The sequence below is a fragment of the Perognathus longimembris genome, chromosome 6, assembly GCF_023159225.1.
Source record: "Perognathus longimembris pacificus isolate PPM17 chromosome 6, ASM2315922v1, whole genome shotgun sequence".
Taxonomy (NCBI): Eukaryota; Metazoa; Chordata; class Mammalia; order Rodentia; family Heteromyidae; genus Perognathus; species Perognathus longimembris.
In genome coordinates, this window is record NC_063166.1 from 86413768 (window position 1) to 86441749 (window position 27982).

At 52.4% G+C, this 27982-nt stretch overlaps 1 protein-coding gene across 4 annotated transcripts in view; it reads right to left on the reverse strand.

Moving 5' to 3' along the window:
• Positions 1–17811, reverse strand: part of Zbtb46 (zinc finger and BTB domain containing 46) — a 42636-nt gene extending 24825 nt beyond the window's left edge. Inside the window, exons 1-3 of one of the 4 annotated variants that reach the window (XM_048349754.1) lie at positions 17001–17269; positions 5386–5540; positions 4304–5269 (exon numbers count right to left, since the gene is read on the reverse strand). In XM_048349754.1, the coding sequence (XP_048205711.1) occupies positions 4304–5269; positions 5386–5536 (1117 nt within the window). In that variant the 5' untranslated portion in view covers positions 5537–5540; positions 17001–17269. Of the gene's footprint in view, positions 1–4303; positions 5270–5385; positions 5722–8889; positions 8959–17000; positions 17270–17762 lie in introns of those variants that run through there. The other 3 variants (XM_048349755.1, XM_048349756.1, XM_048349753.1) reach the window with 3 other exon arrangements.
• Positions 17812–27982: the final 10171 nt, after the last annotated feature.

Sequence of the window (27982 nt, forward strand, 5' to 3'; positions counted from 1 at the left end):
GAGGCCCTGACTAAAGCACACAGTGAACCAACAAAAATGTAAAAGCTCAATTTACAGAGCTCTAACTAGCAACAGCGGTACTTTTGCACTAGCTTTTAGGAACAAGTGTGTGTTTTGGCTCAGGCCGGGCTATTCCTTCACCACTCTTCAACTAGCGTGGTTCCCAATCTACCATCCTGAAGCCACATGCCCGCAACAGTAAATCTGTACATTTTAACCTGCTTCCCTTGAAGCTCTACACAAAAGTAAACTTCAACCGACACTGCTTCTTTGAAACTGGTAGGTTAGAATGAATTTGACTCTGCTTGAAAAAAACACTCTTAAAAGCTAACAGAAGCCCCGTGCCAGTGGCTTATTCCTGTCATCCTAGCTACTCGGGAGGCTGGTCTGAGGGTCATGGTTCAAAGCTAACTCAGCCAGGAAAGTCCATGAGACTCTTACCTCCAATTAACTATCAAAAAGTCAGGAGTGGAGCTATGGCTCAAATGGTAAGGCACTAGCTTTAAAAAAAAAAAAAAGGCACAACCAAAGGCATAACTCTTAGAGTGCCCAGAGTTCAAGCTCTAGTACCAGCACAAAAGGAAGGAAAGGAAAGAGGGAGGGAGGGAAAGAGAGAGGGAGGGGGAAAGGACAAGAAAAGAGAGGGAGAGAGGAAGGAAGAAAAGAAAAAAAAGAGGGAGGGAAGGAGGAAGGGAGGATGGGAAGGGAGGGAGGAAGGGAGGAAGGGAGGAAGAGAGGAAGGGAGGGAAGGAAGGAGGGAAGAAGGAAGGAAGGAAGGAAGGAAGGAAGGAAGGAAGGAAGGAAGGAAGGGACTCTTCTATAAATGGGATGAGGAAAAAAATGTTCTCTATAATAAATCTGTAGTGAAAACAAACTGACCTCCACTGATAAACATACTTTACACTTCCAAGCAGCCTGAGAGATGAGGTGGAGGACAGAGGCTCAGGGAGTGACTGGCCATCAACCACAACCTAGCAGGAATCACCCACACTCCAGCCCACACCTTGTGTCCTCGTCTTAGTCCTCATAATCCTTGAGCAGAAGTGGTTCACAGTTGCCTTGGCAACCCAAGGATTTAAGACTAAGGAAAGTACACAGCCAGAATCACTTGTTGGATTCTGAAAACACCTTCTGCTCACTGAGTGCATCTGAGACCTAACCACAGGCTCTGGGAGCCCTCCACTTCCTTGCAGGCCAATCCACACACACGACATACAGGCCTCAAAGGGTCCCCTATGTGTGCCTGTCAGCAGGACAAGTGGGGGCACCTCTTCCCTTCCTGGCCTATCCAGGTCAGAGCATACTACAAAGTCTCAGCACTCACTAGGAGCTAATGCTTTTTAGTTTTGGTCCAAGCTGGCGAAAACCAACAAAATCAGGAGCAGGTGGCTTATTACTGTCCCTGTCCCCAGGAACAGCTAGCAGAGAAACCATTGCTCTTCCCTCAACTCAGGAACATCCTTCTGATTCCATTCAGTTTGGCCTTGACGGTTGTGGAGCTGGGGATATCCACCCAGCTCAGGAACACCTTGCTGTCAGGATGAAGGCTGGCACTCTTGGCACCTGGCCAGTAGATGCCAGGGATGCTGTTGAACATCCTGCCCTGCCCAGGATGACCCGCAAAGAATTACCCGGCCTGGCCAGGTGCCTGGGGCTCGTGCCTGTAACCCTAGCTACTCAGGGAGCCAAGATCCGAGGATCCGAGGATCAAGCTTCAAAGTCAGCCCTGGCAGTAAGTTCATGAGTTCAATTAACCACCAAAAAAGCAAAAAAAAAAAAAAAAAAGCTAGGGCCAGGTGCTGGGTGTCTCAAGCCTGTCACCCTAGCTACTCAGGAAGCTGAGATCTGAGCACTGTGGTTCAAAGACAGCCTGGGTAGGAAACTCCCTGAGACACTTATCTCCAATAAACCACTCAAAAGAAGCCAGAAGTGGCACCGTGGCTCAAGTGGTAGAGCATTCGCCTTGAGCAAAAGAAGCTCAAGGACAGTGCCTAAGCCCAGAGTACAAGTTCCAAGACCAGCAAAAAAACAAACAAACAAACAACAACATCAAAAAATGTTTAGGGGGGGCTGGGGATATGGCCTAGTGGCAAGAGTACTTGCCTTGTATACATGAGGCCCTGGGTTCAATTCCCCAGCACCACATATACAGAAAACGGCCAGAAGTGGTGCTGTGGTTCAAGTGGCAGAGTGCTAGCCTTGAGCAAAAAGAAGCCAGGGACAGTGCTCAGGCCCTGAGTCCAAGCCCCAGGACTGGCCAATAAAAAAAAAAAATGTTTAGGGGGCTGGGAATATGGCCTAGTGGCAAGAGCGCTTACTTGGTATACATGAAACCCTGGGTTCGATTCCCCAGCACCACATATATAGAAAATGGCCAGAAGTGGCGCTGTGGCTCAAGTGGCAGAGTGCTAGCCTCGAGCAAAAGGAAGCCAGGGACAGTGCTCAGGCCCTGAGTTCAAGGCCCAGGACTGGCCACACACACAAAAAAATGTTTAGGGACAGTGTCCAGGCCCTGAGTTCAAGTCGCAGGAATGGCACCAGAAAATAAAAAAGCTGGGGCTGGGAATATGGCCTAGTGGTAAAGTGCTTGGCTCGTATACATGAAGCCCTGGGTTTGATTCCTCAGCACCACATATATAGGAAAAATAAAGAAGCTACAGAATATCAAGGTCTGGCTTCCCTGCCAGGCCTGAAGCCTTGGGGAACTTTTCCAGGGTCCTGAGATGCCTCAATCAAGCAGAAGGGAAACCAGGATCTCAGGATGCACCCCCCCAAGTCTGCCCCCAAGAAACCTTCTGAAGAGACAAGTAGGCTGCCCTCCCCAGCCCACCACACACCAGCCTACCACACAGCACCCTTGGGATTTTCAGCATTTTTCAGGGATTAGGACCTCCACAGTTGGCTGCCTTCTGCCTACTACTGTGTGTTCATGACTTAAATAAATATACACACATGGGCTGGGGATATGGCCTAGTGGCAAGAGAGCTTGCCTCGTATACATGAGGCCCTGGGTTCAATTCCCCAGCACCACATATACAGAAAACGGCCAGAAGCGGGCGCTGTGGCTCACGTGGCAGAGTGCTAGCCTTGAGCAAAAAGAAGCCAGGGACAGTGCTGAGTTCAAGGCCCAGGACTGGCCAAAAAAAAAAAAAAAAAAAAAAAAAAGAAAATAAATATACACACATGTTATTATTTTGTTAGTACTGGGGCTTGAATTCAGGACCTCCCATTTTCACTCAGCTTTTGTGCAGTAGGCTTTTGTGCTCACCACTTGAGCCACAGTTTCAGCCCAGTGTTTTTTTTTGTTAATTGGAGATGGAATCTCGTGGACTTTTCTGCCTGAGCTGACTTAAACTACCATCCTCCAGATCTCAGCTTCCTCGGTAGCTAGGATTACAGGCATGGGCCACATGCCTTGTTCCCTGAATGACTTCTAACCTTTGTCCTAAAAGGACCTCCAGGAGCGGGCACTGCTCAGGAACCCTCTACACCAGCCTAATCGACCTCCTTCCCCTGACCAGAATCAAGGGCCTGGGCCCCAGAGACAGGGCAAGGCAGACCCTCAAAGGACAGGATGTTTGCTGCTGCTGGCTAGACAGCAGACCCAGTAAAAGCTGCAGTTACTAGAAGGTGCTCAGTGCAGGTATTCAGTCAGCACTTGGTCTTCTTGCTGCTCGTGTAGGAGATGCAGACACCCCCAGTGGACACGTGGGCTGTGAGAACCAGGTCCAGCATAGAGGCTCAGCAGCTCCACAACAGTGCAGTGCATGCAGGACAGAAGGAAGGAGACACTCACTCCCTGGCACCATGCAGCAGGAGTGAGCACAGGCCTGTCAGTTAGCGTGTACACAGAACTCACAGTTGCCAGTAAAAGCCACATACTGACCCCTTCCTGAGAGGCTCTTTTCCACTGAACATTCTTCCTGATGCAGGCTGAGGGACTGAGCACAAGCATAATGGGGACCATAGGCCAAAATCTGGGCCAGAGAACCTAGCAGACACCCAGTCTGGGTGCCAGGAAGGGTGTGCCATGAGAGGGGCCAAGGCTAGGGATCCACAGCTGGTGCCCTTGGCAACCTCTGTATGTCAATGGGAAGGGACATGAGGGCATTCCATCAGAGCCCCAGGGTCACCCCACCCCATGGGGTGCGACCCCATGGTCGCAACAATTTACCAGGAAAGGGGGTAATGAGAGAAGCCACTGGCATGAGCCTGGAATGCACCACTTTACCCATCGCCGCAGGGCCACTGCCACTGGGCCCTGAGGGGGCTGCACCCTGCCTGGCTCCAATGAAGGGCTTACTTGAGTCTCGGCTGAAGGGCCATCCTGAAGAGGGGAGGAAGGAGGGCACCGGGGAGCCAGCCCGGCTGTCAGCCTCCACCTGCTGCGTGATGTGCCGCACAGTGTCCTTGTTTTTCCGGTTCTTCCGCCGGCCAGAGGGCTGCCAGCCATCGCTGGAGCCCTGCTCTGAGAGAGAGTTCTGAATTGCACTGTCCTTGGTGGAAGGCGGCTCACTCCCTCCATAATGAGATGGAGAGATCTGCTCTTCCTTGATGCGCAGGGATCCATAGCCCACATCTCCAGGCCACAGAGATGGAAAAGCCACGTCCTCAGGGCCGTCACCTTTGGGCTCCTGGTCTTCCTTCCCATGGCTGCTCCCTCCTTCGTGGCAACTGGCGATGGCTGAGTCTCCAGAAGAATTGGCCGGACTCGTTCGCCGGGCCAGCCACGGGGAGATGCTCCTTCCAGCCATCACCGCCGAGATGAGGGCTTCTGTGCTGCTGCTGGCCGGGGTGCCAACTTCAAACTCCGAAAGCTCATCGGAGGCATCCGACTTGATGCTGATGTCAAGCGCGGCTTTGATGAAGTCATGGCAAGCCTGCACAATGTCCGTCATCTGCAGGAAGCTGGCAGCAGACATCACCTCAATGACGTTTCTGCTGGTGAGGGCCAGGTGGGCGGAGTACATGAAGTCAATGATGGCCTTAAAGCCCTGGGCAGTGACGATGTCCAGGTGGGTGACCGTGGCCTGGTCAGACGCCTTCTGCACCTGGCAGTAGAGCGTTTTAAAGTAGCGGCTGCTGCCCAGCAGAACATTCTTGTGCGCCTTGAAGACCTTGCCCTCCACCACAACGCAAGCATCACACAGGACGCCGTGCCGCCTCTGTTCATCCAGCTCACGGAGCAGGTGCCGGTAATGGGATGCAATTTCCATATCTTCCTTTCGGTTGTTCATCTGGAAGTCTTCTGTTGTTTCTTCTACAGCCTCTGGGGTGGGAAGGGAGAATGAGAGTTACCCACATGTACAGATAAGTACCCTGAAAAATCAGCCTGGGGGAGGAAGCTGTGCACTTGAGGAGGGTCATCGTCCTCCCAGGACTCACCACAGAGCAAGGGGTGGACCACAGCAGCACAGCCACCATGAGGACGGGTAGACTCAGGGGGGCCCCGTGCTGACTCAAAGCTCAACCACAGAGTGCAGACAGAAGATGCACTGGGCCTCGGGGAGCAGCAAACAAGAGAGGCACTGACCATGTCCCTGAAGAGACACCTGAACCAAGTTCCTAAGTTCAGAGTGGACATGGGACTCATATATGGACATGTAGGATCACACTTACAACAGAAAAATAAAATTGCTCATCAGATAAAATTGTTTGTTTGTCTGGGCACTAGTGGCACTTGCCTATAATCCTAGCCACTCAGGAGGCTGAAATCTGAGGGCTGCAATTCAAAGCCAGTCCAAGCTGGAAAGTCTGTGAGATTCTTATCTCCAATCAACCACCAGAAAACTGGAAGTGGTGCTGTGGCTCAAGGGGATAAAGCGTTATTAGCCTTGAGCAAAAGAGCTCAGAAACAGCACCCAGCAAAAATCCAGAAGTAGAGGTGTGGTTCCAGTATTAGACTGCCAGCCTTGAGCAAAAAAAGCACAGAGGCCCAGGCCTTGAGAACAGGCACACACAAAGGAACCAGGAGGACAAGGGGCAGAGGTGTGACATGGCTGCAGAGCATCTGTCTAGGACGCAAGAGGTCCTGTGTTCAAACTCCATCACTGCAGAAAAAATAAAAATTAAAAAAGAAGCCCGGCACCAGCAGCTCACATCTGTAATTCTAGTCATTCAGGAGGCTGAGATCTGAGGATCTTTGTTTTTTGCCAGTCCTGGGGCTTAAACTCAGGGCCTGGGCACTGTCCCTAAGCTTCTTTTGCCCGAGGCTAGCTAGCACTCTAACACTTGAGCCACAGCACCACTTCTGATTTTTTTTTCTGTTTTATGTGGCACTGAGGAATTGACCCCAAGGCTTCATGCATGCTAGGCAAGTACTCTACCTGTAAGCCACATTCCCAGTCCTGAGGGCGGCTGTTTGAAGCCAGCCCAGGCAGGAAAGTGTGAGACTCTTATCTCCAATTACCCACCAAAAGGCCAGAAGTAGAGCTGCAACTCAAGTGGTACAGCAGTAGCCTTGAGCAAAAAAGGCTCAAGGATAGAGATCAAGTCCTGAGTTAAAGTCCCAAGACTGACACAAAAATAAAATAAAATGAATTAATGAATGAATGAATGAGAAAGGCTATCCTGGGGGTAGAGCTTAGTGGTAGAGCACTTGCCTTACAGGTTCTGTGTTCAATCTCCAGCATATTCAGAGGAGGAAAAGCCATTCTGAAAGGGGTCATAGGTCTTATCAGCTGCCCCAGGGACAAAAACAGCCAAAATACCAGGTCTGGTGTGGTCGGACAAGTGGGCCTAACCCACTTTAGACACAGACATGTGAGAGGCAGCGGCTGGAGAGGGCACCTGAAGCTGGGAGGAGGCCAAGAAGACCCCCCCACCCCTTAGAGATTGGGAGGGAGGGAGTCTGGCACATATGCTGATCTTGGACTTCAGACCCCAGAAGTCCTAAGTGATCCTCCACTGTTTTCAGCCATCCAGCCTGCAGCACTTGGTTACAGCAGCCCTAGGAAACTGTACCAACAACCTCCTGCCATCCACCTCTCCCCCCAGGGAGCAGAAAACATGTCCACTATGGCCCTCTAGTGGTCTCCACCCCGGACCACACAGTGCATCTTCATGAGGCTCTGTAAGAGGTCTGGGGTGAGAGGTGCTGCACGGGCCTTCCTGACAGGTTCCAATCAGCTGGAAGCCAGGCACCGGTGGCTCACACCTGTCACCCTAGCTACTCAGGAGGAAAAGATCTGAGGATCGTGGTTCAAAGCCAGCTCAGGCAGGAAAGCCTGTGGTTAATCTCCAATTAACCACAAAAAGCTGGAAGTACTACAGCTCAAGTGGTAGAGTATTAGCCCTGGGCAAAAGAAGCCAGGGACAGCACCCAGGCCCTGAGTTCAAGCCCCAGGACTGGCCCACAAGAAGACAACCTTTGGGGGCTGGGAATATGGCCTAGTGGCAAGAGTGCTTGCCTCATACACATGAAGCCCTGGGTTCGATTCCTCGGCACCACATATACAGAAAATGGCCAGAAATGGCGCTGTGGCTCAAGTGGCAGAGTGCTAGCCTTGAGCAAAAAGAAGCCAGGGATAGTGCTCTCAGGCCCTGAGTTCAAGGCACAGGACTGGCAAAACAAAACAAACAAAACCAACTTTGTTCAACTGCCTAGTGGGCCAGCCATGGGTCATGTCTTATTGCCCTGTAAAGGGCAAGTCTGCTAATAATTTCTGAAAAAAATTTCAAAACACCCTGAACTTAAAGGATCTTTAGCCAGGCACCAATGGCTCATGAGTATAATCTTAGCTACTCAGGAGGCTGAGATGTGAGGGTACAATTTGAAGCTAACCTAAGCAGGAAAGCTCATGAGACACTTATCTCCAATTAACCAGCAAAGAACCAGCAAAGAACCATAAGGTTCTTTGGCTGTGGCTCAAGTGATAGAGCCCTAGCATTGAGCAAAAAAAAAATCTAAAGGACAGTGCCCAAACTCTTCTGTACTAGTGTGCACTCACATTTTCTTTCTCTCTCTCTCTCATATACGTCTTCAAACAAAACAAGGCGGTGATATATTTGTGTTTCTACACCACCCATAGGAATGGGTAACAATCATCTCCTTATGGAAAAACATGCAAACTTCCTATTTATGGAGTTATTGAAGTTTAACCAGAGTGAAAACACACAACAGTACATTTTTATAATATAACACTAATCAGAAACACCTAAATGTAGTGACATTAACCTCAAATGTTTTATTTGCTTCAGACAAGAATATTAGTACTGGGGCTGGGGATATGGCCTAGTGGCAAGAGTGCCTGCCTCATATACATGAGGCCCTGGGTTCGATTCCCCAGCACCATATATACAGAAAATGGCCAGAAGTGGCTCTGTGGCTCAAGTGGCAGAGTGCCAGCCTTGAGCAAAAAAGAAGCCAGGGACAGTGCTCAGGCCCTGAGTCCAAGGCCCAGGACTGGCCAAAAAAAAAAAAAAAAGAATATTAGTACTGCTTTATCAGTACCTGTATGGTTTTAAATATTTTAGATTCCTTAGTTTCCCTTCAGAAGTCAAATTGTAAATGAATTTATAGTCATTAAGAGTTATTTTAAAGGACTGGAAATATGGCCTAGTGGTAGAGTACTCACTTCATATACAAGAAGCTGTTGTAGAGCTGACTCCATCTTGATTGGGGAAACATGGTAGGAAATGTTGGGGGGAATAGGGCTGACTCCATCTTGATTATTGAGTCAACCTAGTCAACCTGACCCCAAAATTCTGCTTCTGTAAATGGCTTGCTTAACTTGTTTGTTATTTGCTCTGCCCCGTGTCAACTTCCTACATCTGTGCCACGCTTGCTTTGTTGTATGCTCTAGCCCCTGCGTCAACCTCCTACACCTGTGAACTTATTGTGTGTTCTACCCCCTGCATCAACCCCCTACATCTGTGCTACGCTTTTACCTTGAGAAACCCCAGCTCGAGGATTGGTGGGGGGTGTCGTTTCAGCTCCCGAGTCGGTGCTGCATCCCTGGCCGGTCAGTTCGCTTTATGCTTCCCCAATAAATCCATCTTTTTGCTTGAGACTGGTTCTGAGTGGTGGACTCCTGGAGGGATGTGGAATTTCCTCCCTCGAACCCCGTAACAAAGCCCTGGGTTCAATTCCTCAGTACCACATACATAGAAAAAGCCGGAAGAGGCCCTGTGGCTCAAGTGGTAGGGTGCTAGCCTTCAGCAAAATGAAGCCAGGGACTTCTCAGGCCCTGAGTTCAAGCCCCAGGACTGGCTAAAAACAAAACAAAACAAGAGTTATTTTAAATAATAGCAGGCAGCACATCCAAAATCTTAAATTTTTTTGGAACGTAAGACCAGAGAGTCTGTTAAGAGCCTGTTTAAACTGGGAGCTGGTGGTTCACGCCTATAACCCGAGCTACACAAGTAGGCTGACATCTGAGGATCACAGTTCAATGTCAGCCCTGATAGGAAAGTCAGTGAGACTCTTATCTCCAATTAACCAAGAAGCCAGAAGTAGAGCTGTGGTTCAAGTGGTAAATTGCTAGGCTTGAGCAAAAAAGCTCAGAGGCAGTGACCAGGCCGAGTTTAAGCCTCAATACCAGCACACACAGCCTATCAAAGCCTTACCAGTCAGGAAAATCTGTTCAGCAGACACAGTAACTGCCAACAACTCTTAAGTTTCTCTAGTGAAAGGTTGTTACAGAAAACCCTCTGCCTACAACTCAAGTCTGTAACAAATTCTAACCATTAGTAACAGAGGGGACAAGAGGACAGGACAGCAGCTTTGAGCTAGTGGAAGTGGCTCCTCTGAGACAGGCTGGGGCACTGAAGTACTAACACATGGCCCCATAACTTCAGCCAGGTGGCTCTGGAACAGCACGGGCCAGGTGCTTGCTAGCCTGGCCCACCTGAGTCCCACACCCTGCAGTAACCTCACAACAATCCTTGGGGCCGCAGCCTTTTCACATGTGACACAGGCTCCAATTGAACACTTGCAGAAAGTCTTGCAAATGTCCCCCGAGGTGGCTTGTGCACAAATGCAAAGCCAATCTGTGGGGAGTGAGCACCTCCTGGGCCACAGGGGAGAGCTCAGCACTTTTCCCATTGCAAGCCTTCCAGTTCTCTGACAGGCCACAAGACGAGGCTCCGTCTCCTGCCAGGACTGGCGGCTTCCTCACACTCCCGTGCCTGGATCTGAAAGGAAGACGCACCCGTCAGGGAATGGCCAGTGTGCAGAAAACCAGAACAGTACCAATATGCACACATGCATGCACACAGGCAGCACAGGACGCACTAAGGCTGAGGGTTACAGTGCCCCAGCGTGAACGCTGGGAGCTGCGCTTGACCAGATGCTCCCTAGGGAAATATTTCTCCCGTCGTCATCTACCAGTCCTTTCCCTCTGTCCTGATTCCTAGCTTGACCTTTGCCCTCTCTGAACTGTGTACTGGGTCTGCATGACTCCTTACTTTTTGTTAGTAAGAGGGGATGTTGGTTAAGGGGCAACTAAATGAGCAACCAAGTTACATTTGGAAAGCGAGGGTGTGAGGAAGGAGATGGGTGTCCAGAAGAATTTGGGCAACATCATGTTTCCTTACAAACCAGGTGTTCTAAGTAAGGTCTAAGGATGGTGTCCAGCTTCCTTGAGTCACGATATATGTGAATTCTAGGCATCAGGACCACCTTGAAGTTGTGCATTTCTGGTTTACACCTGAGTAGCAAGTCTTCTTGAAGCACAGGAAACCACTAGTGCCCTGGAGATCCAGATACTACTGGAAACTGGATGAAGAATAAAGCCAAATGCCAGACACACCAGCAGATTGTTACCTTTTTCAGACACTTCATTCTCATCTCCAAATGAAGTTGAGTAATTTCTATTCATTTAAAAATCCTCAAGCCGAAGTCAGGTACCAGTGGCTTATACCTAGCTACTCAGGAGGCTGAAATCTCAGGAACAAGGTTCAAAGCCAGCCCAGATAGATTAATCAGAAAGACTCTTATCTCTAGTTTACCAGCAAAAGGCTGGAGGTGGGGTGTGGCTTAAGTGGTAGAATGCCAATCTTGAGCAAAAAAGCTAAGCAAGAGCATGTGGTTGAAACCCCTTTGTACAACTAAAGATAATAAAATTATATATATGTGCATGTATATGTACATATGCATGTGTACACATATATACATATACATGCACACACACACATACACATGAGAGAGCCTGAGGTCTGTGATCAAGCACAGGACTGGCACAAACAATAATGATGATGTTGATGACGCTGATGCTGTTGTTCCCAAGCTGAGGACTGGAAACGTGGCTTAGTGATGGAGTAGGGACTGGGAACATGGTTCAGTGGTAGAGTGGTTGCCTAACATGTGCAAAGCTTTGAGTTCCATTCTCAGCACCATAAAAACCACACAAAACAAAATTGATGGCCTTGAGCCTCCTAAACAAAAGCATGCTGCCATGTTCCAGCTTCAGTGCTTTCAATGGGAGGGATGAGAATGCAAAACAAGTTTTTTAATATTCACATAGGGCAGTATCAAGACAAGACTGGACCTCCTCTGTTTCTATTAAGCCTATACTGGAGGTACAGTCCTATCTTGGGACACAGACCAGAGCCCTCCCTAACTATCCTGCCAGCTCAGGATCTACAGGACAACACAGTGGTCACAGCTCCACCAAAAAGTATGCGTGCCTGTTCCCCTCATGGTCCAACTCCCCTCCTCGTGCCTGCACCCCAGAGCCAATGCTCCCCACTCTACCCAGCTGCCCTGATCCACATGGATAGTTTCCTGGGTTCCATACTGCTCGCACTTTCCCTTGAACCAGAACGGCCTCATTCCATCCCCTCTAGTGCCTTCAAGGCTGCAAGGACTTCAAGTCCAGGGCCTCGCACCAGTCAGGGACACACTGGCACGCAACCACATCCTCAGCCCTTTGCTCCACTTTTCCACCTCTGCAGAGTGGGCAGGTGGGATTGACCAGGGATTCTGGGAGCTGTTTCTACAACTCCTGCTATCTAAGGTGTACCCTACAGCCAGGTCTTCACACTTCAGAACCCAGCATGATTATTTATCTCTTTAACCTCAGGTGGGATGATTTCAGGAGCATCAGTCAGGAAAGCATCAAACCAGTTCTGCATCTACACAGATGTTGAATCTAGAGAAATGAATGCTATTCTGTCCAAGTAAGGCTCATTGCTTTTGTTCTCCAAGCCCTAGAACTGAACATAAAAATAGAAGTCTGAGCACAATAGTGCACACCTGTACCCAGCCACCCATGAAGCAGAGATCTAGAAAATTGTGGTTCAAGGCCAAACCAGGCAAAAAGTTAGCAAGAATCCCATTTAAATCTATATGCTGGGCAAAGTGATACAGACCAGTAATCCCAGCTAAACTATGTAGGAGGATCAGTCTCAGGCAAAAGCACAAAATTGTGTCTGAAAAATAACTGGAAGCAAAAAAGGGTTGGGAGCATGGCTCAACTGGTAGAGAACCTGCTTAGAAAACTCAGGTCCCTCGGTTCAACAAGGGGGTGGGGAGAAGGAATCAAAATTTGCTGGTCAAACCCATGGTTTTCCAGGTGCCAAATACTGAGAAAGGAGCCTACTCAAACCACACAAACTGTATCAACCAGGTATCTACACCTGTCATGGAGGCAGCTCTTAAAACTTTACATCTGGGGGCTGGGAATATGGCTTAGTGGTAGAGTGCTTGCCTCGTATACATGAAGCCCTGGGTTCAATTCCTCAGTACCACATTTACAGAAAAGGCCAGAAGGGGCACTGTGGCTCAAGCGGTAGAGTGCTAGCCTTGAGCAAAAAGAAGCCAGGGACAGTGCTCAGGCCCTGAGTTCAAGCCCCAGGATTGGCAAAAAAACAAACCAAACCAAAAACAAAACACTTTACACCGTAGGATGGAGGTATGCAGCTCAATGGTTAGAGTACTTGCCAGCAGGCACAAGGGCCTGAGCTCCAACCCTACCACTGTTAAAAACAAAAACAAATAATACTAATTTTAAAAAAGAAATTACAGGCAGGGTACAGGTGGCTCATACCTATAATCCCAGCTACTCAGGAGGAGACTAAGATCTGAGGATTGAGATTCAAAGCCAACTGAGGCAGGAAAGTCTGTGAGATTCTTTATCTCCAATAAACTACTAAAAAGCCAGAAGTGGAGCTGTAGTTCAAGTGGTAGATGCTAACCTTGAGCAAAGCAAAACTCAAGGGCAGTGCCCAGGCTTTGAGTTCAAGCCCCAGAACCAGCGTGCGCGCACACGCGCACACACGTAAACCCATAACCCAAGCCACAGAGGTGCCCTCTGTGGAAACCTACAAGGAAAAGCCCTACACAGGCAATATACATGAACTGTTAGTGAAGGGGAAGAGTTTCTAGTAAGCACAGGAAACAAGCGAAAATAAAGTTGTATCCCCTACAAGGAGCAATGTTGCTTAACTTTTTACAGATTAAGGCTTTTTGAAAATTCATCCTTCACTTGAGCTTGTAGATCTTTCTATTTTGTGGGCAGGTAGAATGATGGAGACACAAGTCAGAGAGGTGTCAGTGGAAGGAAACAGGAGGAAGCTGATGTGTCCTGGAGACCTGAACACGCAGCCACTTGCCAAAAACACCTGACAAATGTTCTTCCATTGTGGACTCACAGGAAGGGGCTGTGTGCTAAAGCACAAACTTGGTGGCTCACACCTATAACCCTAGCTACTCAGGAGGCTGAGGTCTAAGAATCATAGTTCAAAGCTACCCCTGGCAGACTCTTATCTCCAATTGACCAGGAAATAGCTGGAACTGGAGGCATGTCTCAAGTGGTAGAGTGCATCAAGATAGAAAAAAGCCAAGCATAAATTCAAAGTCCTGAGTTTAAGCCTGCTACCTGCAGCACATTCCTCAACATCCTGTGAAATTTCTGTCGGTAATTTTTTATACAATAATGATGCTTAAAATAAACTTAATGATTTCTTAATCTAAATTAAATGACCGGTGAAATTCAACTATTCAACAGAAAATCTTGCATAGCCATACTTAGGTTAAAATTGACTGATCTTGCTTGGTTTTGGTCTTTCCTCTGTGTGTGTGTGCTAGTCCTGGGTTTGAACTCAGGACCTGAGCTCTGTCCCTAACTTACTTTTGCTCCAAGCTTTTTGTTCAAAGTACTCTACCCTATAAGCCACCACTCCATTACCAGCATTTTGTTTTTTGTGTGTTTTTTGCTTTGGTAGTTTAGTGGAGATAAGATTCTCAGGGACTTTCCTGCACAGGATGGCTTTGAACCACAATCCTCAAATTTCAGTCTCCTGAGTAGCTAAGATTACAGACATGAGCCACCAAGTGTCTAGCTTGTTTTCAGTCTTTAACAGAACTTGTTAGTTTGTTAGTTTTTTTTTTCTCTCTTTCACCCATGCCTGAGTATACACGTAAGGCATAGTTATTTAATCAAGAATGGCAAGAAAATCCCATTAATCCTATGGTCTCAGACCCCAGCACCCAGCACCAGTTCATGGCCAGAACTATTCATAACAAACACAGCGAGCTGGGCATCGGTGGCTTATGCCTGTAATCCTGGCTACTCAGGAGGCTGAGATCTGAGGCTTGCTATTCAAAGGCAGCCCAGGCAGGAAAAGTCCAGGAGACTCTTATCTCCAATTAAACAAGAAGGGGCACTGTGGCTCAAAGTGTTTGAGTGCCAGCCTTGAGCAAAAGAGCTCAGGGACAGTGCCCAGGCCATGAGTTCAAGCCCTATGACCAACAAAGAAAGAGAAAGAATGAGAGAAAGGAAGGGAAGGAGGGAGCGGGGCAAGGGAAGGCAAGGCAAGGCAAGGCAAAGCTGGGAAGGTCAGTTATTAAACCAAAAAAGCAGGAAGGGGCACTATGGCTCAAGTGGTAGAGTGCAAGCCTTTAGCAAAAGAAGCTCAGGGACAGTGCCTAGGCCCTGAGTTCAAGCCCCAGGACAGGAAAGAAGAAGGAAGACCAGAGCAGCAACCACAGGAAACCACAATTAAGATGAGTCAATGGGGTTTCAAGACTTACATAAATCTATAGCCTTAATAAATATTATCCATTTATTCTTAGGGCCCAGGCCATCCAGAAAACCAGCAACAAAAACAATCTTACCTCTTCCCCCAGGTGAGAGAACAGATGTACAGGGGGATTCTTTTATTTTTAATTGAATTTCATTGTCAAGGTGAGGTACAGAGGGGTTACAGTTACATATGTACAGTAGTGAGCACATTTCTTGTCAAACTTGTTATTCCCTCCCTCATTTTTCTCCCACTTTTCCTCCCCACTACTACCCCCCCAGGGGGGGGTCTTGACATATCTCCTATCACCATCACTACACACAATTTAAGGTAAAATGTTTACAAAGCAAAAGGAAAAACTCTGTTTTTATGCCAATGAGAGCTGGGAATAATAGGGCCTCAAAACAGAGCTGCCTGTGGTGGGTGCTTGAATTTTGGTGTAAAGGTGAGTGGCAATAGTGTTTTCTAGAACTTTCCTTTTGCTAACACAATGGCCAAGTGGGGCACTGGAGCACAGAAAGCAACTGACCTTGAAGAACAAGCTCAAGTTCATGGGTTTTTGGTGCTCTTTAGCACTACACACTAAATGGGTCTCCTCAGTTCTTGGAGGTTGGTCTAAGTCTTCTGATGGAGAGCAGAGCACAACAGTGAACAGCGCCCCAGAAACCAGACCACAGGGACAGAGTGGCCCAATTTCCCTTTATGCACAAAACCCCACATAAGGAGAATAATGGGAACTTTGCCACTAAATTGTAATTCAGTTTACTGTCTTGGTAAATACTATGTCTTACAATAACTGTCCATTCTTCCCTTGTTTTATAGTTTGTGACTATCCATTTTTCAGAGTACTTCTCTGAATCGCTGGAGCAGTGTCACCGCTACTAGTGGTGTTTCTGTCCTGACGTCCATGTAAGCAAGGGACATCTCGTGTCACTAGGGCAGTGGGTCAGCCTAACTCTGGCATGCATGAAGTGGGATACAGGAGACAATGTTCTCAGGTAGCTGCTGACCAGTCAGAAGGAAGCTGTAGCACTTAAGTCCCAGCACAGCGACAACCTATGTTCACACAGAAGAAGCTAAACCTGAACAGAAATTAAGCAAAACTTCTACATCCAGGATAATGTCCGTGAGAGAGGCTAGATTAAATGTCCCCAGGCAGGACTGAGGCAAGACTTGACTTTGGATTTTTGACACCTCAAAGTGAGTGCATTCCACCACTCTAAAGAGAAAACTCAAGAACTCCCCTATCTTCTACTCTACAGCAAATAACATGCAAATAGTTACACGCTTTTTAGGGGATATTCCTAAATTCCTACTTAACATCTGCAACAACTTATGCATAAGTTTACCCATTATTTAACCTTTTCTTCAGTAAGGTCGATGTGTCCTAGAGCTTTCAGTCTTAAGTATCTAATACTGTCACAAAATGCCTCAAATGGAATAATTCTGCATCATTCGCGTGAAAACCCTCTTCTGGAAGTTTCCTTTGGTGAGCAAACTATATCCTACTCCAGCCAGTGTAAATACTGCCTTGCACACGCAACGAGGGAGCCAGCACACAGCACGAGGGAGTCTGTGCCCTGCCTGCAGAACGTGGAAGGCGCGCTATGACGGACGCAGCTCGGGTGGCAGGGTTCGGCGGGCACAGGTGTCTGCGCCCAGGCCCGCGGCTAAACACACCTCCCAATCAGCATTTCTTGAAGCCAGGCCGCCAGGAATCTCGCCACCGGAACTGTCCCCAGTGCTCGCAGAGGTGGTGGCGTGGGATCGAGGAGGAATCCGCTAAGGATCTCAAACTTTCTTTTGTTTTTATTTTGCCACCATAAAATTGTCTGTTCTTCGCCCCAGTGGGCGCCCCGGTCCAACCCTATTGTGTGTGGCCGGTGGAGCCCGCAGATCGTGAAATCCTCAGCGGGACCGGGGACGCCCGAGCAGCCGGCGCCGGCGCCCAGGCGCCCAAGTCCCCGCTCAGCCCTCGGGATGGAGTGGTCAGACCCTGACCCACGTCGCCCCGGGGAACTGACAAGTCTATTTACCGGGAAACAAAGACGCGGCTGCGGAGGACCCACGGCCGGCGGGGGACCCGCTCCCCCGCACGACCCGAGCGCAGCGCGCCCCGCGCCGCGTCCGCCCGGCGCTTCCCTCGCCGCCGGGGGCGGGGGGAAGGAGCTCCGATTCGGCCAGTAATTAAAATGGAGACTCCACCGGCGTCCAGCTCGGGGGAGACAATGACCCCGGGCCCCGCAGGGCGCGGGGACCCGTCCGCGCCCACCTCCCGCAGTTCCGACTCTTGGCAAACTCGGCGCGGGCGGGTCCGGGGGCGGCGGGGCGGCGCGGGCGGGGGGCTCCGGGACGCCCCCGGCCGCCTCCCGGGGCCGGGCGTTGACGCAGCAGAAATTACCAGCTGGAAAATTCCCTGTCCGAGGTGCGGGGGGGAGGGCCCGCGCCGGCGGGAGGCGCCGGGCCCGGGGCTCGCCGACCCCGCCGCCGCCGCCGCCGCCGCGGCCGCCGGTGCCGCCGCCGCGGCCGCCGCCGCCACGCTCGGCCCCGCGGGCCCCGCCCCGCCCACGCCACTCCGGCTCGGGCCCCGCGTCCCCGCGCCGCCCCCAGCCCGCACCGGCGCCCCTCGCCCCCCGGAGGGCGCCCCCGCGGGGCGGGGCGGGGCGGGGCGGGGCGGGCGGCGGGGCGGGGTCGCGCCCTGGCTCGCCGGCCGCCGGGGCCGAGGCTGCCCGGCCGGGTCCCGGCCCCGCGGCGATGCGCTAGCGCGGTCGAGCGGACAATGAGCCGGCGCCGCTTACCTGTGACCCCATGGGGCGCGGGCGCGGGCGGGCGCTGGGGCCGCAGACCGGCGCCGGTGATCGCGCCGCCACGGGCGAGCGCCGCGTCCAGGCGGCTCTGGCTCGCGCGCTCGCTAGGGCCGCTCGGTCCGCCGGCCCGCCCGTCCGTCCGTCCGTCCGTCGGTCCGTCAGGCCAGCGCGCGCCCCCGCGCCGCTCCAGCCCCGCGGCCCCCGCCGCCCGCGCGCGCCCCGCCCGCGGACCCCGACCCCGCCCCCGGCGCGCGCCAGGCTGCCGCTGATTGGTCCGCGCTGCGCCCGGGCCGCGGCCGCCGCCTCGGCCCCGCCCCCGCCGCCGGCCGCCGGCCCCGCCCCCCCTCCGCTGGGTCCGAGCCGCCGGCCGGAGGGGACCGCGCGGCCACCGGGGCTCCCGCGGCGCCCCCCACCCCCGTGGCCGCCGGACAGCGGAAGTGCCGGCTGGAGCTCGCTGGGCATTGTGGGAAGCCCCCTCCCCGGGGCTGTCGGGCGCGGGGGCAGCGCGCCGGGGGTCTCTGGGCCCGGCGCCCCTTACCCGTGGGCGTCGCGTAGCCAGAGACCACCTGATGAGGGAGGCGGTCTGGGCGCCCGGCGGCCCCGCCTGACTACGGGCCTGTTGCTGGGGACGCGCGCACCGGCTCGCAGCCGTCCCCGAACACCCGAGAGTCGTCGCGGTGCGCGCGTCTCGCAAACTTCGCGACTTCCCAGCGCCCCGGGGAGACTCGGGGTCCGCGCGAGGCCCCGGCGGAGAGGCGCCCGGGCCCGCGAGGACCGCGCCCCGGCCCGGGAGCGCCTCGCTCCGCGCCTCGCCCCGGGGGCTCTGCGCCCGCGCCCCGGCGGACCGCGCCCCCGCCCCGGGGCGGCTGCCGGGCCCGGGACACGTGGCGACGCCCGCCACCGGGGCCTGGCTTTGGCCGAGTACCAGCACCCGCGGTGGCTCGTCAGCCCTCGGGTCTCACGGCCGCCCGCGGGGCAGGCGGGTTCCGGAAGCGGGGGGCCGTGCGGGGAGCCCGCCGCCGGAGACCGCATCTCTCTGAGTGCGGCCGGGGCTGGGTCCCCTCCCACCTCGCCCCCAGTGGTGGGGTGAGGCCCACACGCCACCCCCCCCCGCTTCCGCTGTCCTCGACCCCCGAGTGGGAGGGACCCACAGTGCGGTCTCGCGCTCCCGGCCGCGTGGGGCTGGAGCCTCCGGGGTTTCGCCGCCCGGGCGCGGCGGCGGGAAGGGAGCGTGACCGTGGCTCGCCGGCCGCGCCGAGGAGTCCAGCCGGGCCGAGCCAACCAATCGCGGAGCGCCCTGGCCCCGCGGCGCCCGGCCTCCCCGCGGGGCCCGCGCCTCGGATTCTTAGGGAGGTGGGAGGCTGCGGGCCGTGATGGAAGCCTCCTCGTGATGTGTAAGGAGGCCTTGGCCGGGCAGCGGGGGAGGGCAGGCTGGGCGGCATCCTCCCTGAGTGGACCCGGGTGAGAGGTCGGGCAGCCGGGGTGAAAGCCGGGGACACTCCCTAGCTGCGCGCTGGCGCCTGGAAAAGGCTGTGCCGACGCCCCCGCCCCCACCTCGCCTCCGGCGGCGCCCGAGCCGGCTCCGCTGGCCCCGACAGCTAGAGCCCCCTGCCTTGGTCAGTCTGAAGCAACCAGCCCAGGGGTCCCCAGTGTGGCCTGGGCCCAGTCACGGGGAGAAGAGGCCGCCTAGAGATCTCCAGGAGGGTGTTCCAGGCCCTGCGCCCACCCTGCCTGCGGATGACCCTACATGCCGACCCCCTGCCCATCTGGAGCTACATTGCAGCTCTTAAGGAAGAAAGGGCCGAAGAGACCTTTTAAATCACTCTCCTTCCTGAGAGAGAGTGTTTTCCCCCAGAGAATGATAGTGATCTGCCGTGTCCCACCGTCAGATCACACAGTGGTGCCCAGCCCCTGCTCTGGGAACCTGCCCGTGAAAAACAAGCTTGAACAGCACAACTCCAGGGCCCACTTCCCTTGCTGTGCGGGAGCTGTCTCCCTTGGTACAAACTCCCTGAGTTATAGAATGAGCTGGGAGCAGAGGCAGCACTCCCCTGCAGACCGGCAGTGAGTAAGGAACAAGATTCTTCTGCTCCAAAAACCAACAGGCCAGGCAGCTCAGACACAAAGCCATACTTTGATTGTTTTACAAGCTAGTAAACCCTATTAGGATTTTTTTTTTTTAAGTACTGGAGTTTAAACTCAAAGCCCCTCACCTGCTAGGCCATTCTTCCAGCCCTGCTTTTTTGCTGTGGATTTTTCAGATAGAATCTTGTGAACTTTTCTGTCCCAGCAGGCCTTTAACCTAAATCCTTTTGCTCTCAGCCTCCTGAGCTGCCCACGAGACACCCACTGTCTCCTGCCCCTTAACATTTTAAGCCAGTAGCAGTTGCGGCAGCCTCAAACAGACATGGGGCCAGGGGTCTCCTTTCTTTGTTCCTGCTTTCTTGCACACCACAGGCACTCTACCACTTGAGCCACACATCCAGTCCAGCGTTTTGCTTGTTGCTTGGAGATGGAGTCTTGTAGATTTTTCTGCCTAAACTGGTTTTGAGCTGCAGTCCTCCAGGTGTCAGTCTCCTAGGCTAGGATTATAGACATCTACCCCAGTGCCTGCAGGGTGTAGGTCTTGTAGTGGACTGGTGCAGCCACCTTGATGCATCTGCTGAGTCAAGCCACCAACATGGCTTAGGGACCTACCTTCATCGGGGCTAGTGTCTGAGAAAATTGCTACAGGATCAGGTGCTATAGGCTGAATTTCAAAGCCGCTCTCTTGCTGGGGAGCAAGAACTGTCGCTGTTAACGTGGGTGCTCCTCCCGAGGTGATCTGCAAACCAGTTCCTCCGCAGTGCCCTTAGCAGCCCTGCCCTAGAGACATCTCTCAGAACCTGGAAGATGAGTGTATGGGCTTGGCTCAGTGGCACTCTGACCACAGCATGCATCCCAATCTTTAGGCACCAGTTGAGGTGCCATGAAGACTGGACATGGTTCCTGCTCTCACCAAGTGAGTGAAGAAGACAGGTGAATGGTGGGCCAGGGTCCTGCAGGCCATACTTACCCATGCTATGCATTATAGTCATTGCAGAAAGTCACGCCATCCACCTTTGTGAGCATGTCTAGAGCCCATCAAGAGACACCCCTAAGCAAGTGAGGAATGGACAGTGGTCAGGACAGTCAGGACAGGCACGCTGGGTACCAACACTAGGTTACAGAAGTTGATTCGGCTGTGAATATCCTGGCCAATGGCAGCCCCTCAGAACATGCCCCCACACTCCTACCCCAGGGACCTGGAACAATTCCACAAAGCAGAGACCATGTAGCTGGCTGGGCCCACACAACCTCTGTAAGCCTATGTCCACAGACATAGGCGTGTTACTTGTTCTACCAGCCGACTGCCTGCCCTCCACCCCCACCATGTAGCTTCAAGAGGGAAGAAAGCAGGAAGGGGGCTAGCCCTATGCCAGGTGCTCTGACACCACTAAGAATACCACCTGCCCCCAGCCTCAGGGCTTTTGTGAGGAATGGCCTGGGAGGAGCTTTGGGAAAGGAAAGTACAGAGGATCAGCAAGTATCCTCCAAGAATCTTCCTCCCTAATGTCCCTTGGGGACACCCCTCCCTCCTTCCCCAACGTTTTCACCAACGCCTTCATCTTTCTCCGTCCGGCAGCACTTCCTCACCCGCCCCTCCACCCCCAGTTAGCTTCTCCGTGGCTACTCTGTCTCCATCACTGGTCACAGAACTTGCCTGTTTATTCTCCATCCAGGGCTACTGCTCAGTCATCCCCATGGCAACAGCCCCTGGAGTCCTGCCCTCTCTCAGGGAACGGTCCAGAGCCTGCCCCTGACCTCTCCAGGCCTCTGCTTAAAGCTCACACAGAGAAAGGCAGAGGCAGGGAGGGTAGGGCGATACCTGCTGCCTTCAGGAGGGTGCTGGGGCTGCCCAGGGAAACACTTACCACACCACACGTCATTCTGGGTTCTGTGGTAGCGGCCTGGAGGCAGACCTTCGGCTGCAGTAGAGACCCACCCACGGGCTAGGGGTGGAGCTCACCCAGGCTGGAGTGAGGTGGGCCTCCTCTTGGACATCGCTTGGCAGATCCAGTGCCAGCTGGACCCTTGCCCTCTACCCAGGCCTCCCTCCTAAGACCACCTTCTAGAGCTGCACCAGGGGCTACCTGCCAACCCTCCGGCTGCCCCACCCCAACTGTCCTCTGGGCCTATGCCCCTGCCAAGTCCCAACTGCTACTCCAGCTGCCACTGCCAACTGTCACCCCATCTCCTTTCCAAGCACTTGCTCACCCCAATCCTCTCTTCCAAAGTGCCACTGCCAACTCCCAAGCCCTGCCCCTTCCAGGACTCCGCACACCCCCCACCCCCAGGACTCTGCATTCCAGACTTCTCCGGTTCACTGCCAAGACAGAGAGGCCACTGGTGAGGGTGGGATGGGGGTGGGAGGCCTAGAGGACCAGGGGAGCAGTTGTGTAGGAGGCAGGACAAAAAGCCATGAGGAGGCTAGAGGGTAGGCCCCAGCAGACAGCAGGGAAGGCACGAGGGGGCAGAATCTGAGCCCAAGGGGCTTGATCTCTGTGCCAGCTGCTACAACCAGGTCCAGCACAGGGCCAGGAAGCATCCGGACTGAGAGGGCTTCAGTCTAGTCGGCCTCCCTGGGCCATGGGGCGGAGCTGAAGCCTGTCTGTGGGCCTTTCCTTTGAGGGTCTGTGAACAGCTCAACTGGACCCCAAGCCGTAGAATGTCCTGGCAAAGTCCTGGAGGACACTTACTCCTCCCACCTCTCTCCAAGGTGCCCACAGGGCTTCCTCAACTGAAGATGGACCCAGTTCCTGGGTCTCAGCTGTCCCGGGCCAGCCCAGGCTGCCTTCTCTAGGATGACTCATCACAGTCTCTGGCCACTTCCCCAGGTCCCTCACCAGCCCTTTTCCAACCCCTTGTAGGCCTCTCTTCCCCTTTCATTCAGTGGCTCTGCCAGGCATCTCTTCCACTGAGGGACACTTGCCCTCCCATGTGGGAACCTCCATAGCTTATCTGTAGCCTACTGGGTTCCATCCTTGGCCCTGGCTGGCTCGGGAACATACGCAAGTGATGTGAGCGTCCTAGGGAAGGCACTGCTGTCCAGTCTGTAATTCCAGCTCAGTAGCATGGAGGAGTGATGAGGGTTGGGCCTTAGTCCTGGCTTGAGGGCTGTCACTGCTCCCCAGGGGCTGCCATGAGCAGGCTCACATTGCACAGGCTGATGACTCTGCAGATAGCACTACAGGCAAGAGACACCTGGCTCTCCCCGGTGTCTGGCTCTGGAGCTGCCAGGCCTAGCTAGCAGTCAGCCCCTCAGGCTGGAATGTATTGAGGAAGGAGGTATGGTGGCTGTGGCAACTTGTTGAGTCAGGCTGGCTCCAGGAGGAAGGGGAGAGACAGAACATGACGTCAAGAGACTCCTTGTATGAGGAGCAGGAAAGGGAAGCACATGTCCTGGGTCATATGGCCTGCCCTCCTTAGGTCATATGACCTATCCTACTATGCTCAGACCTGAAAGGAGGAACAAAAGGAGTGGCCATGGCCCCCTGAGGGGGAAGGACTCTGATCTGCCCAGGACTCAGGTGTTTCCCCTTCCACCAAGAGATGTCCTAGGTCCTTTAAAGTATGGAGGGGCCCCAGTTGTATGTAGTACTGGCCTGCTGCCTCGACTTCATTCATTCATTCATTCATTCACCTACTCACATATTGGGCAACAGATGTAGCCTCATTCCTGCCGGGATGTGCTGCAGAACCCATGAAACCCCTGGGTGCAAGGGGAGAGTGACCCAGTGGATGGCCAGCAAAAATAAAGAGCATTTCCAGTTATAACAAGGACCTGGGGTGGGACTTTTCAGAGAAAGGGCTGGGGATAGGCAGGAGGAGTCCATGAAGGGCAAGGAAGACCAATGACATGTCGTTCACACCGGTCACCTAGGGCTGCATACACCCAGGTCTGAGTGCACACTGCTAGGAAAACCACAAGCAACCACATGCTGAAGGAGATGGGCCTTCCTTGTGGAGACCTCCATAGAGAGCATCTATCAGTTTCCCCTTCCAGCAAGTGGAGAGCCCCGTGTCCACCACCTCCAGCAAGGAGTAGGTAGAGGGTTCCCTTTTAAAGAACAGGGATGAAAAGGGAAAAGTGACCATCTTTACAGTGGAGACACCTGGCAGGTACCACCTTACCTAGATGATACAGATAAGCCCCACCAGGTGATTATGGGAGTTTTATATGTGACCAAAGAGTGCCTCATCTTTGTGAGATTTGTCCCTAAAATTCATCACCTCAATCTAGTCATGAGAAATAACACGTGATAAGTGAGGGACTTTCTTCAGCCTTCCTCAGAACTGTGAAGCTCATGAAAAACAAGGGAAGTCTGCGAAATTGTCTCTGCCTAGAAGAACCTACAATGTGACAGCTCTAAGCATGATGAGGCTGTAAGGTCTATCCCCGGGAGGCTCCATGCAGAAGCCTCCTGCCTGTTCAACTCTGCGCCTAGTACCTGAGTTACCTAGGTAACTGGCACACCTAGAGGCAGTGACCTCCCCCTTCTCTGAGATCATATAGATCCATTCCACCTGGCCATACCTCCCACCTTCCCCTGTATAATCCGGCTCAACACGAGTCCCCTCTTTCTTCCCTTTTCTCTCATTCCCTTTCTTTTTTTTTTTTTTTTTTGGCCAGTCCTGGGCCTTGGACTCAGGGCCTGAGCACGGTCCCTGGCTTCCTTTTGCTCAAGGCTAGCACTCTGCCACTTGAGCCACAACGCCACTTCTGGCCTTTTTCTGTATATGTGGTGCTGGGGAATTGAACCCAGGGCCTCATGTATATGCGGCAAGCTCTCTTGCCACTAGGCCATATCCCCAGCGCTTCTCCCTCCCCTCCCCTCCCCTCCCCTCCCCTCCCCTCCCCTCCCCTCCCCCCTCCTCATCCTTGCCCTCTGTCTTCCCACACCTCCATCTTGTGCAGGCAGAGTGTTTGCTCTCCCCTCAATAAACTCATTTCTGCCTGAGCCATGCAGTAGGTTTTCTTTCCCGACAAACCTTACAGAGACCACAGAACAGAAGGAGGATATGATGGTACCTCATAGGGGACCATGGAACAGGAGGACATTCAGGATGAACTACTACATCCAAAGAAAATTTGACCATAGTGGAGAGACACACCAACACAGACATCTCAGTGCTGACAAGTGCACTACAGCGGTGCAACATAGCATTGGGAGAGCAAGACATGGTGTTCTAAGCTTATAATCCTAGCTACCTGGGAGGTAGAGATGGAGGATTGTGGTTCAAGAAGAGTCCAGACATAAAAAGATTAATGAGGGGCTGGGAATGTGGCTTAGTAGTAGAGTGCTTGCTTAGGATGCACGAAGCCCTGGGTTTGATTCCTCAGCACCACATGAACAGAAAAAGTCATAAGTGGTGCTATGGCTCAAGAGGTAGAGTGCTAGCCTTGAGCAAAAAGAAGCCAGGGACAGTGCTTAGGCCCTGAGTCCAAGCCCCAGGACTGGTTAAAAAAATTATATATATGAGAATCCACCAATGGCTGTGGCATGCACTTTTTATCGTAGCTACAGGGAAAGTACAATCAAGAAGCTTGTAGTCCAGGCTTGCCCAAGCATAAACCAAGACTCTCCCTTGAAAATAATCAATGGAAAAAGGGCTGGGAATATGGCCTAGTGGCAAGAGTGCTTGCCTCCTACACATGAAGCTCTCGGTTCGATTCCCCAGCACCACATATATGGAAAACAGCCAGAAGGGGCGCTGTGGCTCAGGTGGCAGAGTGCTAGCCTTGAGCGGGAAGAAGCCAGGGATAGTGCTCAGGCCCTGAGTCCAAGGCCCAGGACTGGCCAAAAAAAATAATAAATAAATAAATAAAATAATAATCGATGGAAAAGGGTCTGGAGGCATGGCCTTCCCAGCCAGCTCAAGGCCCTTCAGTACTATCAAAAGGAAAAAAGAGAACCAAACAACAACGAAAAGTACTAGTTTGGGGCTCTGGTGTTGGAAATTGAACAGCCTTCAGGTCTATCTCAGCCCATATAATCATTTATAGTTTTAGAAGTTGGCTGAATGCCAGTGACTCATGCTTGTAATCCTAACTACTCAGTACCAGCACAAGAAAGGAAAAAGAGAGAGAATATGAAGGAGAGAGAGAAGGAAGGAAGGAAGGAAGGAAGGGAGAGAGGGAGGGAGGGAGGGAGAGATGGGATGGGTGGAGAAAGGAGAAAGGAGAAATAATTGGAGTTTCAGGACCTGTAGTAGCATGTCCACCAGCTCCTGTACAAGGAAACACAATGCTACCAAACAGCTAAATATATTTCATCTCAACACACATTATCAAGTCAAATTTTTACTGATTTTCCACTTTCCCTTTCTGTAATTTTCTATTTTCTTAGCCTATTTTGGTCCCTTTCTTTTCTCTCTTTTGTTTTGTTGTTATCTGAGGTAGGTTATCACATGTAGCTTAGTCTGGCCTCAAACTCAGAGTTCTTCCCCCTTAGCCTCCAGAGTACTGGGATTACAGGTGTGAGCTACAGCCCTGGATCTGTTTTCCCTTTAAAAAACTTCAGTGTCAGTCAGGTGCTGGTGACACATCCGTAATGCTAGCTACTCAGGAGGCTGAAGTCAGAGGATCACGGTTTGAAGCCAGGCTGGGCAGTAAAATCCATGAGACTCTTATCTTCAATTAACTACCAAAAATCCAGAAGTGAAGCTGTGGTTCAAGTGGTAGAGTGCTAGCCTCAAGCAAAAGAAGCTGCTCTACCACTTGAGCCACAGTGCTACTTCTTTTTTTTTTTTTTTTTGGCCAGTCCTGGGGCTTGGACTCAGGGCCTGAGCACTGTCCTTGGCTTCTTTTTGCTCAAGGCTAGCACTCTGCCACTTGAGCCACAGCGCCACTTCTGGCTTTTTCTATATATGTGGTGCTGAGGAAGTGAACCCAGGGCTTCATGCATGCTAGGCAAGCACTCTACCACTAGGCCATATTCCCAGACCCTTTATTTTTAATTATTTAGATTAGCTATATAGGGCTCCTGTTTGTTACATTTTCACACTTGTTTATATGTTCCAATCCATCTCACCCCTTCTGTCACTGTTCTGTCCCCACTTCACTCATTAAAATAATTTCAACAGATTTCAATGTCCTCTTTTCATAGCTGCAATCTACTTGGACCACATTCATCCTCTTGGTTAGCCCAACGCCCTCCGAGTTTCACTCAAAAATCAAAGCAATGCCTTAGCTGCCTTGTTTGGGTTGGCAGGGAGTCTGCAGTAACATCTTCACTAGTGCCATGCTCTGAGTCAGTCTATCTTGAAGCCCTTAGCAAGTGTCTGGACTTTCTCTCTGACAGCTCATGAACCTTTGCTGCACCTTTGTGCACTGTTTGTGTGTGCTTGCATACATCTGCGCCTGGTGTGTGTGCTTGTTCACAAGTGACCTCTAAGTTTGACTGGAGTCTGAGGATGTGCCTCACACACTCAGGTATACTTTCCTCTCCCACATGCCCCATGCCAAGCCCATTTCTGGATCATGTGCAGGAAACAGTCCCACCTCAAGGGCTCCACTCCACCAGGAAGAGAGGCTTGAACCAAGTCTCAGAGCTGAAGGCAACAGGCATCTATAAGCGGGGAAGTAGGGACTTGGGGGCCATTTCCTGCTCAATGTGGCTGTGTACATGGATGGGGCCTGGAAGTATTCAGCATAGGCCAGGTAGGAGTTTTCTCCATAGGACTGAGATCTGAGCATGCATGTGGTGGGTCAGATGAGAGTCAAAGGCCTCCTGGTGCCAGACTCTAACAAAGGCCAGAATGGAGCTTCTGGGCTTTTCCATGGGCTTTACAATAGGATGCCCCTGAGGACTTGAACAAAAGATAGATGTGATCTAGTAATGACTAATTGAAGGAAATGTTGAAGGAGAAGGACTAATGTGTCCTAGTACTGAGCAGAGGTGGAGGATGAGGGGAAAACAGGCAGCCAGGTGATGGCTGACTGTGGGACCAGAAGCCAAAGAGGGTGTACCACACAGGTGTTACTAGCCAGGCTGGAAGAAGAGAGGCCAGTACTGCAGGCTAACTGGGGGAGAAGAGGAGGGAAGCCGTGGAGAAGACCAGAGCCACAGCAAGGAGGGCGGGCATGGGACACTGAGACCCCTAGGGTATAGAGAGATGGGGTCACCTCA